Below are 17,745 nucleotides of genomic sequence, written 5' to 3' on the forward strand. Positions count from 1 at the left end.
GAGTCTTGCTTATGATATATAAACACAGGCAGCAGGTTTCTGTACATTACAAGCAAGACTCATGCCTGCTCTAAAGATGAGCACAGGTTCATATGAGTTCACAGAAGCTTAAGGATGATAGTAATGCATCTCCTCGCACACGATCATACTTTCTCCAAGATCTTCATCGATGTCAAGATCAATGAGAACCTCAGCTGGAAGTTTAGCAGGGTTGTAAAGAGGCGACATGCAAAGGTGCTCCTCTTAGGTGGATCAAAAACCGGCATCTTCTTCAGTAAATCAATGGCGAAAGGATTGCATGGGAGGGATTTGCTATACTTGCAGGCCTTCGGGAGAATAATAACATCACTCATGGAGACATGCATACTGAGAATGAGCTAAAGCTGGCCACAAGGATGCATGCAACTGATCAAACATCCATGGAGGTCTCGACATACGAACGAGCATTTCCCACTGCTCACACCTAAAGCACAAATCTTGATTTCACAACTAGCATTGATGGGAGGATTCCAAGATTTCAGGTCCCTGTGAAGGATGTTTGCCTTGAGATCGATTGTATTCCAATCCATGTAGAGACTGTAATCAAATGAAACAGCGTAAGGTAAAGATTGTCCCCAAAGCAACGCACATTCTTATACCATATGGATCCTCAATAAAGTAGAGATATGGTGCCTACAATATATGATTATATAATCTCAGATCAAAAGAAGAAAGATTGATATGATTCTATATGCTATTAGATACATGAAATCTTCAATCGGCAGTGATTACTGGGAAGATTCCCGACAAATGCCAAAGAAAGATTTGGTCACTCTCCTGCTGACCGCTAATTTTGACGGTCCAAATTGAATGCTACCAATTCCTTGGGATTACTTTACATCTTCGGTTCCCACCGACACAATTATAACCCTTTCTTGAGGAACGTTCGTGGAAAGATATTTCTCTTCAATCATTAAATCAAATAAATGAATAAATAATACCTCAAAAAATCCCTTTTCCGGGTGCTATCTCGACGACACGTGTCATCCTCTCCTGATCCTGATTTTTTCCGAGTATCTGATACGTTCACCGACAGCTTCCGGTGGTTGTCGGTTCGCACATAAATAAAATGACTAAAATACCATTTGGATTATTATATAACGAACCAGCCATAGGGGTAGTTTTGTCTTTTTAAGACGCGAGCTTTCGTGGTATGACAAAACGTGAAGTACGTAATTGCCCTCCTCCTACTTCACAAACTCTAGCAGGGAAGTTACGGTTAGAGGAGAGATTAGGAATTTTATCGTCATTTAGGCCTTCGATTGTACTACGAGTTCGGATCTCCTGCTCTTGTAACGAGAGGATTGGGATTGGAGTGTCGGGATTTGTAATGCCGGCTGTTCGCATTGCAAATTTCCCTCTGTTTTCTCTTTAAATTAGCCCCCTTTACTTTCTTGGTTGATGAGATTTTAGTTTGTGTAGCTTGGTCGTACGAATCTTTTCTTTCCTGAACTTTTTGATCGGTTGTTTCAACTATACTGCAGGTAAAGCCTTCTCTCGATCGATCGATCGATCGAAACCTTTCATTCCGCTGTTTTCGGGTGATGTCCGCTCTATAGTTTCTTTGAGTTGTTTGGGATTTGTAAGCTTATGTTCTGCATGTATGAGATGCTGCTGTATATGTTGTAATTTTTGGGAAGGGAATCCGTTGGAATATTTCTTCTGTTGATTAAAAATATCAACTTTGACTCTGAACCGGTGGTGGTAGTATTTTTCTTTGTGGATTCTGTGGTATTTAGGTTAAGATGTAAGGAAAGAGTACTTCTGATGTGAACTAGTTGTGATGCCTATCATAACGGGAATGCCCGAATTAGACAGATCTATTTTGGAAAATCAAGCTAGTTAGATAGTGTTATTTGGTGATTGTTTCGTGTGGATTGTTACAAGACAGATTTTAGACTTTTGTTTGTTGAATTTTTAAAGGGGCTATCTCCATGAGGTTATGATAGATTATGTTGTAACTGAACTTCGTTCCTTCTCCTAATTCTAAAACTGTGGATCCTTCTTCCTTTTATGCATCCTAGATCATGATTTCAAGTCTATCTTAAATGATACAATGAATGTCAAGAGACAACTTCTCCCCTTGTTGGATATGTCATTTTCAAAATTAGGCAGGTTTAGGAAACGTCCCTGGTTGAGCCTGACATTAGAAATTATGAAGCAAACCAGTCATACAAGAAGCCATGTGCTATGTAATGTTCTAAGAATCCACATTCCTTATTTGCTGTATTGTTCTTCCTTTTACAGTGCAGCATGATTTGTCCTTTCTCTCTATCATAGTGATTTACTTTCATGGTATAGTAGGGCACACAATAATTGTCTGAACACTTGAATTCTGAATTGTTGCTATGATACAGACAATATGAATTCTGAAGTAAACTTCCGCCGAAAGTAAGAAAGGTTCTGAAGTGAAAATTTTTCCTCACACGCAAGTAGGGAATGAAAAGAAGACTATAAGCTTTGATCTCCGACCTTCAGATGCCATTAATATGACTGTTCAATGCAAGGTATCTTTTAGTTTTCAAAATAGTTTAAAGATTTTGGTGCATGGGCTTAAAAACTTTTACTAGGAGTTTGTACTGTAGAAATGTTTGAACGTAGTTAATAAAAACTCATCCATGCACTTGTTTCAGGTTAAGATCAAAACAAGAATAAAAGGTCTAGGTTGAATCAAAACAAATCTAGACTAGGGTTGAGTTCAGGGCACCATAGGATCTTAGATTGTGTACCTAGTTGAGAACTTTTGAATATTTCAATTCTTTTTCTAGTTCATTTTATATTGTGGCACAGAACATATTATTTGTATTTCTATATTGATTGAGTTTGGATGAGAGTCCATCTTATTCTCCTGGAGTATGGGATGCCCAAACTGCAAACAAGTACAGGAGTAAATTGAGTATTGGTATACCATACACATCACATGTTTGGTACATGTAGCCAGAAAATTCATTTGCCAAAGTATCAGCATGGTGAAAATGGCTCCTATAAACTAATGTTGTGCTAACAAAAGTTAATTTCTTTTAGATATGTACATCAAAATGGCTGCTTTAAACTAATGTTAACAACAATTAACATGTGCACCTAATTCATTATAATATGCTTAATTTGTCAGGTAACCATTTAGACTGACAATTTATGCTTTTATGGCTTCAATCTTGTTAGCTACCCCTATATATTTGGGAATCAGTATCACCTTCAGAGTCCACATTTACACATTTATGCTTATAACATGAAAATTTTATGTTTATATTTTAACCAATTCGTCATAATTCAACTCAAATCATCTATCTGTGTGTGCTTCCTTATGGCTTTGACTGATACAGGTTCCTATACAAGTAGACAGAAATCTTGTATACAGTGACAGAATGAGAGTGGTCAAGCCAAGCAAGTTGACAATGCAGGCTCCTCAATCAGATGGAATGCTGTTCGTGGAACTTGACTGGCAGAAAGAATGCCTTGATATATTTTAAAATTTTAAAGATATCATCCCTTTCAATTTAAATCATATTCTGGCAAAATTGTTTAGATGACAATCTGATCTTTGCAGCACACTCTGTTCTCCGATTTTCCAAGTCATGACCATCATATATGTTAATGTAACCACAGAAAATTGGAAAATTTCACAATTTAAGTGCCACCATATTTCCTTGATTTTTGAGGAGAGAAAATTCTGCCTAGTCCCATACCTTCGATGTATGTAATTTTTACAAATTTTCTCTTGGTATTTCCTATAGTTTTCTCGAATTAGTTGTGTGCTTTATGAGAATCTATAAAATGATTCTTTTTATTCATTTGTTTTTCACTTTACTTTTTGAATAATTGTGGCTTAAATTATTTAAATCAATGTCATGTTTTATCCCATGATACGAGCTGTGATGTTGACAGGCCTGATGGCCAGCCTTGCTTCGAGACTGAAGAGTTCAATTTGATCCAAAACATGCTGACTGCTGCTGTTGAGGAACGATACTTAGATGCTGGTAAAACATCATTTCTTATTTTGTGCCCTTAGTTTTATCCATTGTGCTGGTAATAAAACATCAAAATTTTGAGAATATATTAGTGTGCAGTTGGAAACAGTTCTTTGTAATTAAAGTTTGATAACTAACATATTGTAGACATTGTGATATGCTGAAACAATTTTTAAAATTGTCTGGTATTTTTCAAATAAGATAAATTCTAAGGAAAAACAATGCTAGGAGGCCACAAAGCAATTCAAAAGGTGTCTTATTGATTACTGACTACTCTTAGATGTTATGTGAACTCTATATGTAATGCATAGATTTTGGATTCACTTGCATTAGGACCAGTTGCAAACCTCGTCAAATATTTACATACACTTAATGCAAACCAATCATACCTAACCAAAAAAGTGTCTTATTGACTATGTATAGATGTTACATAGATGCATATGTGATAACCTTCTTCTCGACTTTCAGCTCAGTGGAGGGACCAACTTCATCAGCTCAGATCCAATAGAAAGAACTGGACATGACAGGTTTTGGTGCAACCCTATGCTCCCTGTCCTTTTTTTTTTGGCATATTCTTGAAATTCTTGTACCTGTCATAGGTTTTTTTTTTTTCTTATGCTGCTGCAGTTCACTGGGATGTATATATGTTGTCCAATCATGCCGGAAAAACGTGATCATATATAAGTATATGTAAGTAGTAGATAGCCATTGATCTTGCAGATATACATGTATATATAGTTTGCAACTCCATGTTGGCATCATTTGCCTGTATATATATCGATGTAAGACAAAGGATCTCTTATTCACAAGACAACCATGGCTTAGCTTAGCATCCATCTCTTGCTAATGTTGCTTGACTTCTGGTTTTCACCACTGTGAAGTGTTGACATCTTCAAAGTCTGAGGCCTCCAGCAAAACTTCACCTTGCAAGTGCTATTATAAATGTAGATACTAAACTTTATCCAATTGGACAATCATAATTTAATGTGCTATTTGTGGATGAAGTTTAAAATCATTGCTGTTGGATGCTAAATTCTCTGGACAACAACACTACTCAGATTTCCAGAAGACAGACCAAATGCATGTGCTACTCTACTGTTCTTGTGCTTGTGGGGAGGACATGGAGAGAGATTATTAATATTTATTTTTCCAAAAGATAAAGGTAGATTCATTGCTTTAAGAAATGAGAATAGTTTGTCCTGGAGCTCAGAAAAAAAAAAAAAACAGTAGGTCAGTCTTGCCTCCAGATAAAATTAGATTTAGTTATTTTTTACATGATTTGCAAGTCAGTTAGTATATTGGTTCTCTTTCCAAAAAAATATGAGAGTTTAGTGAAGTGAAAGAATCCTGCAGAGACAAGATGTCATTAACCAGATGAAAGATACTCCATGAGGGTTATAGTTATCTTCTTGCAAGATATTAATAATAATATCAAGTCCATCCAGCTCCATTTTAAGATTAACAAGTTACATAAATCTTTTTCTCACTAGAAACTTCAACAAGAGCAATCATCATCATCAGGTGAGGGAAATCTCCACTAGATTTTTTTCTAGAGAATGTCGGGTCTGTAAGCCTACAAAAACTGGACCACTAGACAATGAAATCTACTTGTCATTCCTTGTCTGTCCAATCTAATGTCTTTTTGTCTGCCTCACTGAATCAGATTCTCAACTTTTAAAGATAGCATTTGATCTCTGATTGTGAGCCATCAGCCACCTATTCATGTAGCTTCCAACTTCTAAATGATGTGCATCATTTCTTTGATATTTTCTTTTACGATAATATTCTCATGATGATGGAATGGACGTGCTTTACTTGTACGTATGATAGAGTAACAACGTGACAAAGGATATAAGGTTAGTCTGCAGATATATTATGATTCAAGAAAACTATGTATTCAGAATAAGTAAGATATAACGAGTCAAACCGCTTCGCAATTAAATCTCTGTTTTTGGCATGGCTACTCTTTATCGTCAATCTTTGTTATTGCCATGCGTATTCTTTACAGCCAAAACGAGAATGATTTGGGCAAGCTGTACGAGGAAACTGGTGTGCGGATTCCGAGTCTAATTTGGTGCAGCTATCAGGGAACGCTTCCTTATGAATGCTTGAATGCTGGGCCACCACACGCGGGACCGCAGTCGCCTCCGCGAGGTCCGAGGAATGAAAGGCTACTTTTGCCGTGTGGTGACTTAGTCAATGTAGGTGATCAGAAGCCCGACCCGAGCTTCCTACGTCCTCTATACGTTCGATGGCCCTTTCTCGTGCTCGGCTTCTCTTTTCCTCCTTTGGCAGTGCGAAACGGTGGAATAAAGCAAAGAGGAGAATAAGAGGAGTTCCGAGACTTACGCTTTCTTCTATCCGTCGAACGCCTGCAGCAGGAGGTCCAACCCACCGTTCGGAAGCCGCCTTGATGCCATCCGCCGGCGTTTAGGGTTCCCTGGCGGTTTTTATCTTTGCCTTCTATCATAGGCTGCCGGCGTCGTGCTATCTCTCTGAGTAAATTTTTTGAGCCGTGAGGTCCGTGTCCTCGTCTCTAGGGTTTCTGATTTCGACTCTTTGTCTTGGTTTTTAGTTTATGATGGCTCCGATAATAGTTTCTTGATTCAAGTTACGTTTTCTTTCTGCAGACATGTCAGGACCACTCGATCGATTTGCGAGGCCCTGTGAGTTGTTCTTCAATTACGTTTTCATTTAATTACTTAGATATTTCGCACAATATCTTTCTTTTGATGCTTTAAGGTTTCTGATAGTAATTTTGCTTTTTTTGTTCTTTTTCGGGTTTGGAAATTTTTCATCTATCTTTCTTTTATGAAATATTTGATTTTTTGCTTAACTATCTCTAGCAATTGTAGAACTTTTAAAGATCTGGTTTTTTTTAGCCTGGATTGGGTGAAATTGTAAATCAGGAGGATCGGATAAAAAAAAAGATAAAAAGATCAATATGAAATATGGTATTTCTTTTATAAAAAAAAAGACATCAAAAGGAGAACTTGGAATATGATTTGTGCAATAAATTAAAAAAAATATAAGGCCCATTCGAAAGAAGAGTTTGTTTTCCTTCCAAGAAGCTTCAAGGATTGTTATCCTCCACCTTGCAGATCCTTTTTTACGTGTGGCAGCCATAAGTCCCCGTCATATATCACGCTTTTGACAATATAGTGATAATCTAATAACTACAAAGTGGTATGCCAAGAACAACCGAACCAAATCACCTGCAAACCACTGTCACCATGTGGCCTATGATGCCTTTGATCATCACTAGAAATGCATTTCACCTCTTATACACCAGGTTGGCATCGCACCAGCACATCGGACAAGGACTTTCCAATTTACATGTCTACTATGAAATGACAAGAGCTTTTCTTGTTGGTCATGCACTCACATTTTATTAATATGGCTCAACTTGTTGAGTTAGCAAGATCATAAATTATATTATATGTGCTTCATAACAAATAGGCTTGACATAGTTGACACATGCCCTTTGGGGTTAAAATGAATTAGTACATTAGGTTTAGGTTCAGCATTATGCACCTTTAAGTTAGCTAAGAATCTACTTGTTGTATGCTCCATAAAGTTTGGCAATGCTTTTTTAAAAAGAATTTACTTTTATCTTTATGAATTTCATAGCCTGATATGTTGAAATTACTTCATTGGATGATATATGATGCTCTCTGAATGTGTGATTTTTTTGTTATGGAGTTGCAGGTTTCGAGGGGTCTTCCAATCATGACGAGAAAAAAGAGCGGAAATCAGATGTTGAGAACTCAGAAGATGAGAGAAGGACAAGAATTGGATCTTTGAAGAAAAAAGCAATAAGTGCATCTACTAAATTCAGACATTCTTTGAGGAGAAAGAGCAGAAAGAAGCATGATACTCGAGTTAGCTCTGTTTCAATTGAGGATATAAGAGACATTGAAGAGCTACAAGCTGTTGATGCTTTTCGACAGTCCCTAATGCAGGATGAATTGCTGCCGTCAAAGCATGATGATTATCATATGATGTTAAGGTAACTGTCATTTACTTGCAATGTAGTTTTTCCTTTTGGTTTACTCACATGATCTCCAGTAAATACTCCTCTTTCCTTTCTAGTTTATCTATTGCTTCAGTCATTTAAAGCAAACTATATTGGCATTCTTTTCCATTTTGAGCAACTGTAACCCCTAATGATAATCTACCAAGTAAGCAAATATACTTTTGAATCAAAGACTGTCTCAGATAAAATAGATAACTGAATAGAATCTTTGAAATATGTGGAATGTGATCCATAAATAAAGATAAAAAATTGTGTCTCCTATAATATCTTTCTTCATTTAGGTGTTGAAGCTACTTAACAAGTGTCAAATTAGGATACTTGAGTTCAAGGTTATCATGGTTTTAGGACTCTTCCAGAATAATCAAGAGTGATCAGAGTGCATTCTTTTAGTGCTTTCTTGGAGTGAGGCTTAAGCTCAGCTTAATGATATATCTTAAAAGAAGTGGCCAGCCGCCAGTTTTTATCTCTGTCCTTGTACTTATTCTGTTCTTACATAACAGGAATACACACAATTAACTCCATGTTATGTTCATGTTATGCTTGCAGAATTTTCCAGAAATAGGAATTAGGATATATGTGCACTAAGGACTATAGAAAAGAAATTCATCCATATATGGGTCCACTATTATGTTTCTTGAACATGTAGCTAGTATGAGATTAACATAGCAGTCCAAAATCCTGGTTGACCGCATATAACACCATTGCTTGAAAGTGTATCTCTAGTCATCCATGTAAATATAGGTTGTTATCATAACGAAAGGGAACATCTGAACTTCTTTATGATTGTTGTTGTTTGTAATGACCTCCGTATGGTTTGTTGGAAATCATCTTTCATCTTGGCTTAATGGTCTTGTGCTTCACAGTGAGACCAAGTCACACCATTTGAACTTCTCGATTATTGTTCATGGCCTTGTGCTCATTTGAGAAAGGGCCACTTATTCTCCATTCACTTATATTATACACAATTTAATAAAATTGTTTGCTGCTACTAATTCAAAGCTTTGTTTAATCATGTCGATGTTGTAGGTATCATGCCTTTATATTTTCCTTTGGAAGTTGTTATCTTATTTACTTACCTAATGGCATTTTTACCTTTAGATTTTTGAAAGCACGAAAATTTGATCTTGAGAAAGCAAAGCACATGTGGTCAGAAATGCTTACATGGAGGCAGGAGTTTGGTGTTGACACCATTGTTGAGGTAATAAACAAGTTGGTCTTCCTTCCTGAATTAAGTTTCGTGAATTTCATATACCTGTAAAAGAGCAAATTTATTTTATTCTTCAAGTCAAAATAATTCAATTGAGGATGAGCATGGGCATCATGGTAATGTTGCTCCTTCATGATCAGAGTAACCATAGTTCTAGTGATGAAAACAACCACTCAAATTCTAGTGATGAAAAGAACCCCTTCCTATGTAGGAATAAGGTTGCATATGTTGGCCCTCTCTGTGCCTCATATTGATGAGGTTTTTCTTGCTCTAGACCACCCTAATATCAGTTCAAAAAAATCTAATTATAACTAAGGTAACGTCTAGATATCTGTTGATATAGGATATTTCAAAGGTTGCTAGGCTCAAAGGGATTCAGAGAAAAATAGGAGAAGAGAGAAAAAAAGGAATAAGCATAGGGGAAGATCCATTTCAATAATGAAGACACAAGCAGAGCAGATTCAAATAAATACCTGTACTTGAAGGGAGAGATCGATATTGATGAATCTCATCTTGAATAGCTTCACTTGATTGTTGAGACTCGAGATAAATCCGCTTTTCGTAGATGTTCTGCAGCTCCAGTAGCATCAGATTCTTAGCAAATTAGGGCATTGGTGGATTTTTTAATGTAAGAATTAAAATCCTAGCCCAACACTAATATTTAAACTGATATAATACCAACCCATCTAGTACCATATAATGTACCCAGTGTCAATACCAACCGGATCACTACGAGAAAAGAGAGAGAGAAAATGAGGAGGTGGCGGCGAAGTGAAATGGAGGAGAGAAGACAACATCGCAATGCAAAGCAGTGGAGGAGCGTTGCTGCAGCGAAAGAGGAAGAAGAAAGATTAAAGGGTTCAATGGGTACCGGACTACCGGTGCTAGGCAATAAGCTTACAACTCAATTTCCAGCCTACAGCCTCATGCAACCGGTTACCAGTCAGCTTACTGCCTGAAAAGCCTGGTGCAGTAAGTTTACCAGGAAGTACGCTCGGTTTCGAAGTGGATGTAGCAAAATTGCTTCGTCCATATACTGGTCAGCTGTCAGACCAATAAAAACTGGTCTGCTGGTATAATTGGACGTGTTATATTCATGTGGGTGCATGTTATTCTTTTGGACCACTCATTTTTTTATAAGGAGAAATGCTTTTCCTTTCCATTCATTCACTTCAAGACATATACTAGTGAATTATGGTTCAACATATTTGGACATCATAATACCATTTGCTACTGTACAGTAGCACAGATGATGAATTCCACTGTTATCACTCACAAAAAATGGAGAATTTTAGAGGGTCTGCATAAAAGAATTGATGCAACATGGTTAAAACCCAAAAAGTGGCTCATCTGCACAAATGCCTTTTGCCTCCTGACAATTCTAAAAGGAAGCTATCAAAAGAGTGGTAAATGAGATTGGTACCGGTGTTTGAGCCGGGGGGGGAGCTGGGGGGAGCCTTCCCGCTGATTGATGGTATATCATTTAAATACCAATTTTCTTTTGTGTGAAGTATCTCTGAAGAATCTGCCTAAACACGGTGTACAATCATAATATATACCATGACCAATCTGTTCATTTCCTTTTTACTTCTAGTGTCTTCCCCTGGTACATAGCTAAGCTTTACTACAGATTTGAGGTGGCTTATACTTGGATCCGATATGCAAAACTTCACTGAGGTTGACATTTACCTAATTTTATCTCTTCATCAGGATTTTGATTATACAGAGATAGAAGAGGTTTTAAAGTACTATCCACAAGGTTATCATGGTGTGGATAAAGAGGGGAGACCTGTCTATATCGAAAGGCTCGGAAAAGTTGATGCGAACAAGTTAATGCAAGTGACAACAATGGAACGCTATGTAAAATATCATGTGAAAGAGTTTGAAAGTTGCTTCTTATTCAGATTTCCAGCTTGCTCAATTGCTGCAAAAAGGCACATTGATTCAAGTACAACAATTCTAGATGTCCAAGGCGTGGTATGTTATCAACATTTCACTCTGGATAACTTAATTGCAAATGTTATATAACTTTGATTGTCAGAGTGTACTGACAAGTTATCTGTCAATACTGATGATGCTATTTTGCTTTAGGGCCTTAAAAACTTCACCAAGGCTGCAAGAGAACTGATTATCAGATTGCAAAAAATCGACAATGATAATTACCCAGAGGAATGTGATTTATCTGAATACTTGTTTTTTTAACTTCCTCAAGATTCATTTTTTCATATTTTGTTTTGAGATCTATATTCTATAAAAAAAATCATATGTTTAGTTAAGGCACCTCAGTAGAGTTCATAGGTGGCAAAAGATCCATGTAGTTGATAACTATCTTTAACAATTTGATAATTTTATGCAGACTTTGTGCCGGATGTTTGTAGTTAATGCTAGTTCAGGTTTTAAGCTGCTATGGAATACTGTGAAGTCATTTCTTGATCCAAAAACTACTTCTAAGATTCATGTAAGCCTATTGTGTCCTGTTTCGTAGCTTATATTTCCTTTTACTGTGATTTGAGTAAATTTCAAGTCTCAACACACTGCTTTGGCAATTATTCCCCAGGTTCTTGGAACTAAGTACCAAAATAAGCTTCTTGAAGTAATTGATTCCAGGTTTCTTCCCTTTCTATGTTGATTTGCATGTTCTTGTTATTGAACCGTTTGCTTTCTCCTCTTTATCTTTGTATTCTGAGCAGTGGTTTTTCTGGTTTCTCTAGTGAGTTGCCAGAGTTTCTTGGTGGTAGTTGTACATGTGCTGAGCATGGTGGATGCCTCAGATCTGATCGAGGTCCATGGAGGGACCCCAATATATCGAAGGTCTCTTTTAACTCTATGTATGCAAACATGCACTCCCACGTGTGCACATGCATAAACACATACATGCAGTTGTTTTCAAGCCTGGTTGGAAGATAATATTTGCTTGTTTGAATTGTGACAAGATGGTTCTTAATGGTGAAGCACAATGTGCTAGGCAAATTGTTGCTGTTTCAAACTGTGAGGGAAAGATTATTGCTTATGCTAAGCCACGATACCCAACTGTAAGAACTGCAATATTTGTTTGTCTTACCGTTATTTATGTTTCTAAAAGTCATTTGGTTGGTGCACCAGATAAAAGGAAGTGATACATCAACAGAGTCTAGCTCAGAAGCTGAAGACATTGTTTATTCGAAAAAAACAAGCAACTATATCCATAATCCTCAGTTGGACCCTGTTCATGAAGAGGTGAAGTCTAATTCCTTTGGAGGTTAAAAAAGGTTTTTATGGGTTTAAACTTTCATAGCATTGTCTCTAGTTTTCAAAAAGGAAGCTTTCAGATTGCTGAAAGGTGAATTCAACCTATAACATGTAGGTGATATCTAGTCATTCCTGGCTGGTGCATTTTGATAAATGCCACAAGGGCATTGTACATACTTTGCAAGAGATCTTTGGGATTGACTAGAAGTCCAAGAAAAGAGGGCCAAATGAGAATTAGATTTTCATGTCAGTGTATATATTTTGCTCTAAAAGGTTTTAATTTGTTAAATATGATGTTATCTTGTCTTAAAAAATATAAAACTGTGAAAGTCAATAAATCTTATAAGTGACACATGAAGGATTTCACATTAGTGAGTATGCTGAGTGCTGGTAAAATTCGGACAAGATTTGTATCTGCAAGCATGTTTCAGCATTGGGTTTTAACCCATTGCTTCTACAAAGGCACCAGGCAAAGGTGTGCCAGCACACCTTGAAATGCATGGATGCCTGTGATTGTGCCATGCTGGCACATACTTTCTACCGAACAGCATTGTGAATTGTTGCCAATTGGGTGATAACTGTTCTTTTTTCTCTTAGAATTATGGCAATAAGTCAGGCAAACAGTCTGGATCACTAAATTGTTTTTTTATCAAAGTTTTATATGTATGGTTATATTCTTTGCAATTAAGTACATAATTATCATTAAAGAATCCCATTGTAGCAGGTCAGCATAAAATTTATATATGTATGAATGTCACTATTGCTAAAATGTTACTTAAACAGGTTATAATGAATATGCAGGCCAAAATTGTTGGAAAGGCTTGTATATCTGATGCCTCTTCTGAGTATGAAGATTGTGTGCCCATGGTTGACAAGGTCGTCGATGTAGGATGGAAGAATCAAATTTCTAGTTCAGTATGTTCTTCCTCTAGAGGTTAGTGAAACTATCATTGATCATGCTGAAGCTATTGTAATTCATTATTCTTAATTGTTGAAATTAAACCTGGAGAAATAAGAATCCCAAAGGACATCCCCAAGGACACATGTTTACTAAAATTCCAGATGAACTATTTGACTTATTTCCTGGATGGAATGGTTTTCCGGCCTTTGATTAGCGACATCTAGCCTACTGAAGGTACTATTGAAGAATGATTGAGCACAAATCTCATTAACCTTTTTCTTTTCCATTTTCTTGTTATTCTCTGCATGTTAATAGTAAGTTGAGTACTAAGGTTGATTGTGAAAGAATGATTTAACGATCTATTTGACATGGTCGAATTTAATTTTCACTTGTTTTACTTGTATATATATGATGCTGTGCATGTCTTGTTTATGGATGGACATAGTTCACTTCCACATAATACAGTTGTAACCCGTTTTCTGATAGAAACCTACATCCACATCTCAAAAAGTTCAACCTTTTCATATGTTCACATTTTTATCAGAACATACTGGTTTAATGTAATTCTTAGCTTTTTATCGTTGTTGGTCATCTAGTTTGTATATATTGTAATATTGATGATAGACTTGGTTAATTACACAAGTTTGCTCATAACAGGTAGATTTTGGTTGTTTGACATAAGTGAACCTTCAGAAGGAATTCGAGCTCAAATTGTTACATGGCTTATGGCCTTCATTATGGCTCTCTATGCAATGTTCTGTTCAGTTACAAGACGTGTGACTAGAAGACTCCCAGATAATATGCTCAAGTCTGATCATTGCTATCCTGAATTCGACCCAAATCCTATTCCTAAAGAGGAATTTCGACCTCCTTCACCTTCCCCTACTTTCAAGGACGTAGATATACTTTCATCAGTCTTGAAAAGGTTGGGAGAGTTGGAGGAAAAGGTTGACAAACTTCAAGCAAAACCATCTGCAATGCCTCACGAAAAAGAAGAATTGCTTGATGCTGCCGTTCGCCGTGTGGATGCTTTAGAGGCTGAGCTCATTGCAACCAAAAGGGTGAGCTTTATATTTTGGATAACTATGCTTTATAAGACAATGTAGATGATTTGGATTCTCAAATCAGTACTCTCGACATGATGCATGGCATGAATGCTTATCAGAAAAAGTGACTTTCATTTTGTTCTCGTAACTGATGACATGAAAATATTTCTTAATTGATCAAGCTGATGGTCATAAACCATATATGCAGCTCCAATGCTGCAATAAGAACTGTTTTACATTAAGATTGGCTTTGTGCTCATCGAACAAATTCTTCTGTTCTATTTCACCTTATGCTTTACTGTAAATTTTGTATTCTTTGACATTCACTGGATTGTTTACACAGCTTTGCAGTTCAGCTTTTTAGTTTCATCAGTCAACAAATTGGTGTGGCAACAGTGGTTTACGTAGTCTGCAACCAGATGGGTTACTGATAAGGAAGTCATATAATTACCTTTAGCATAATTTTTTTATGAACAGTTGTCAACAATTGGGACATTACAGCTTCTTGTTGTCGTCATCATCGTTTGTAATACTACTGAATAAAATTTACATTAACATGAAATGGTGAAGCATGCATTAGTTAATTTTCAAACAAGTCTACAACTCAACTGCTTATAAGATTTAGCCCTAAAATAATGAGCATTGGAACACAAATTTATCTGACAATAAGATATTTGACAAGAACCTATTAGCATTGAACATAATCACCATTTAGATGACTAGTAAAATTTATATAAATACATTTTAAAGAATATAATGTAATGCATTAAACATTAATCCAGATATGCACACGAATATTGCTGCCATGTTTTTAGATGCATGGTATGTCAGCTCACCTCTAAGAGTTTATAGTGAATAAACAGCACAAAACATCACATGATTCTAGTTATTTATAGTGCCTTCAGAGTTGGATTTGCTGTGTGCATCAATGAGATTAAAATTGTTCATCCTCCTCTAGCTTATGGTTTCATTTTGAATTAACAGAATTTGTAAATATTTTTTCTGTTTCATCTTGCGGGTATTTTATTGGGCTAGATTCTGCACAAGTTTGTGGGTTAATGCATCTGCTAACACATGCTTGCTTGCAAGACACCTATTGCAATGGTGGTTTTAATCTTTGGAAATGCTGCCAATCAAGAATGACCTCAAGACATCAAAATAAAGAGGGAGATGGCTGAAAAGGGCCATAAAGATAATATAGTGTAAGAAACCATTGAGGTGTTCTCTTATCCGAATGCCCACTTGAGGCATGATCTTTCCAAGTTGACCATGGGCTCCTAACCTAGGCTAGTTCTACTGCTCATGCATCTAAAAGCACAATTGAAATAAGCTGCTTGAAGTTTTGCGTTTCTTATTTTTGTAAATTTATTTGTATTTCTGATGGGTGATCAGGCATATTAACTTGTATTCATTAATTGTTTCTGATCAGGCTCTATATGATGCTTTGATGAGACAAGAGGAACTGCTTGCATATATTGACCAGCAAAAGGAGGCTAAATTTCGGGTAAGTTACAGTCAACTAAATATGCCTTTAACCAGTGGTTTTTTTTTTTTGCATGTTTATTTTATGTGACTATTTCAAATGGAAGATTTAACTTATTATATGGTTTCATCAGTCCATATGTTCGATTCCTTTTATTCACACTAGATAAACTCTCAGCTTTGGTCGGTAGTCTTGTTTGTCTATCTGGAACATCTTTTGAAGAGAATTTAGATATTCATATACCACCCAAGTCCTGGCTAACACGTGAAACATATGGCTTCTATTTTTTCAGTGTGTGCTCCTTTAGGTTAATTCTCTAAATTAGCTTATTGCTGCCGTCAGTTGACTAGTATGAAAGTACCCCAATCTCAAGCGATGAAAACTACTTTTGAACAAAAGGAAACAATATGACAAATAATCAATCAGGAAGTTACCTTAATTTGGAACTGGTTGAATTTTGGTCCATTGTCGGTCTGTCTCTCAGAACACTCATAAGATATCTGGTTGAAAAATGTGATTGTGTAAGTGATTTAGGTGATCATCTCTCTTATTATCACTGGCACTATAAGATCTAGGGTAAAAGAAAGCATGAAGTGTGTGTCATCAGGAGTGGACCAGCTTCGATCACTATTAACCTTTAAGAACAGGAATTATTATATATGAAACCCAACTGCTCGAGGTCAAAGAAAACATCACTTATATTGAATTGCAACAGTAATAATAGCATCCATCTGTCATTTTCAAGAAAACAATGGTTAATGATGAAGGCGAGGAGGTGTTCTTTCGAATCAATTTGTTCCTTCTTTTGTAATAAAATTTTTACTTGTTAGAGAGGATAGCAACTCCGTCAGGGTTTATCTTTGAGGTTGTGTTTGAGTGTTACTTCATTAAATGTATTGCAATCTTGAGAAACATATATTGAGATTATCCAGTGCCCTTGAGTAACATTTGGTGCAACTAGATAGTTGTTCTCGAGAGATATCATCATTCTGTAGTATAGATTTATATGATGCTTGTGATTTCCTAATTACTTTTTTTCCTGCCGTTCTGTAGAAGAAGAAATGTTTTTGCTTTTGAAGCATAACATCGGCACCAAATGACACGACAGCTTGTTCAAAAGGAACTATATGATGTAATGATTTCCTAATTACTTCTTACCCCTCTGTTTTGCAATAGAAGAATTTTTTCTTTGCAACCATAGCATCAGCGCAAATGACACGGCCAGTTCGCTCTGCAGTTTGTCTTTAGTTTGAGACCACAAGGAACTTCCAACGAATATAGATTGTGAGATTTTTCTGCTTAATTAGATTGGGATTTGCTCGCTTGCTTGAATCTTAAATCTTCGTCACCAGTAACATCCGGAAAGAAAGTGGCATTCTTATAGTAATGCACCTTATGTAATTCAATGCCAAACAAGATCTCGGGTTAATTAGATATTACTCTTGTAATTAAGTTTATCCTTAGATTTAAAAATTTATATTAAAATTTTTATAATTATGAAAATAAAACATGTAGTTTCATTTATCCTAACATAGTTGGTTTTATTGATAGAAGCATGAAGATGATGAGTAAAAAGGTAATTTTAATATTTTAGTTATGTTTTTTTATGATGGATGGCAAACATTGTTGGGGCCCACGGGTGATTATTGTGGATGAGGAGGGAGAGCGACAGGTGAAGTTAAGGTAAAGGGAGGAGGAAGAGGACGTTGCAGATGTCAATGCTCTGCATTTACATTGATGTTGTTCAGCAATTGTGTCGGTGACTAGAGAGATCTGTAACGTGGTGGTATTGATTAGCCTTGTAGGCACTCCAAAGCACACATATAATCGTCGGAGC

At 36.3% G+C, this 17,745-nt stretch overlaps 1 protein-coding gene and 1 long non-coding RNA gene across 2 annotated transcripts; both read left to right on the top strand.

The window, feature by feature from the left end:
- Positions 1-1,252: 1,252 nt before the first annotated feature.
- Positions 1,253-5,227, top strand: LOC135633615 (uncharacterized). Its single transcript, XR_010495067.1, has 3 exons — positions 1,253-2,546; positions 3,925-4,016; positions 4,476-5,227. It is a non-coding gene; the product is annotated as an uncharacterized LOC135633615 (long non-coding RNA).
- A 900-nt stretch (positions 5,228-6,127) lies between these two features.
- LOC135586662 (phosphatidylinositol/phosphatidylcholine transfer protein SFH6-like) lies at positions 6,128-17,240 on the top strand. Its single transcript, XM_065143281.1, has 15 exons — positions 6,128-6,527; positions 6,638-6,673; positions 7,716-8,016; positions 9,142-9,241; positions 10,961-11,227; positions 11,342-11,417; positions 11,605-11,708; positions 11,808-11,857; positions 11,962-12,061; positions 12,184-12,282; positions 12,353-12,466; positions 13,280-13,412; positions 14,037-14,440; positions 15,855-15,929; positions 16,962-17,240. The coding sequence occupies exons 2-15, from the start codon at positions 6,640-6,642 to the stop codon at positions 16,983-16,985; spliced, it is 1,881 nt and encodes a 626-aa protein (XP_064999353.1). The 5' UTR covers positions 6,128-6,527; positions 6,638-6,639; the 3' UTR covers positions 16,986-17,240.
- The last annotated feature ends 505 nt before the right edge of the window (positions 17,241-17,745 follow it).

This window comes from Musa acuminata, chromosome BXJ1-3 (genome assembly GCF_036884655.1).
Source record: "Musa acuminata AAA Group cultivar baxijiao chromosome BXJ1-3, Cavendish_Baxijiao_AAA, whole genome shotgun sequence".
Lineage (NCBI taxonomy): Eukaryota > Viridiplantae > Streptophyta > Magnoliopsida > Zingiberales > Musaceae > Musa > Musa acuminata.

What these genes read in the sequence shown, in the direction of transcription:
- LOC135586662 (XM_065143281.1), top strand. Translation starts at nt 6,640, where the DNA reads ATGTCAGGACCACTCGATCGATTTGCGAGGCCCT. An exon ending in GGGACCCCAATATATCGAAG is followed by an intron (nt 12,062 to 12,183) that starts GTCTCTTTTAAC and finishes AATTGTGACAAG; the next exon opens with ATGGTTCTTAATGGTGAAGC. An exon ending in TGGACCCTGTTCATGAAGAG is followed by an intron (nt 12,467 to 13,279) that starts GTGAAGTCTAAT and finishes ATGAATATGCAG; the next exon opens with GCCAAAATTGTTGGAAAGGC.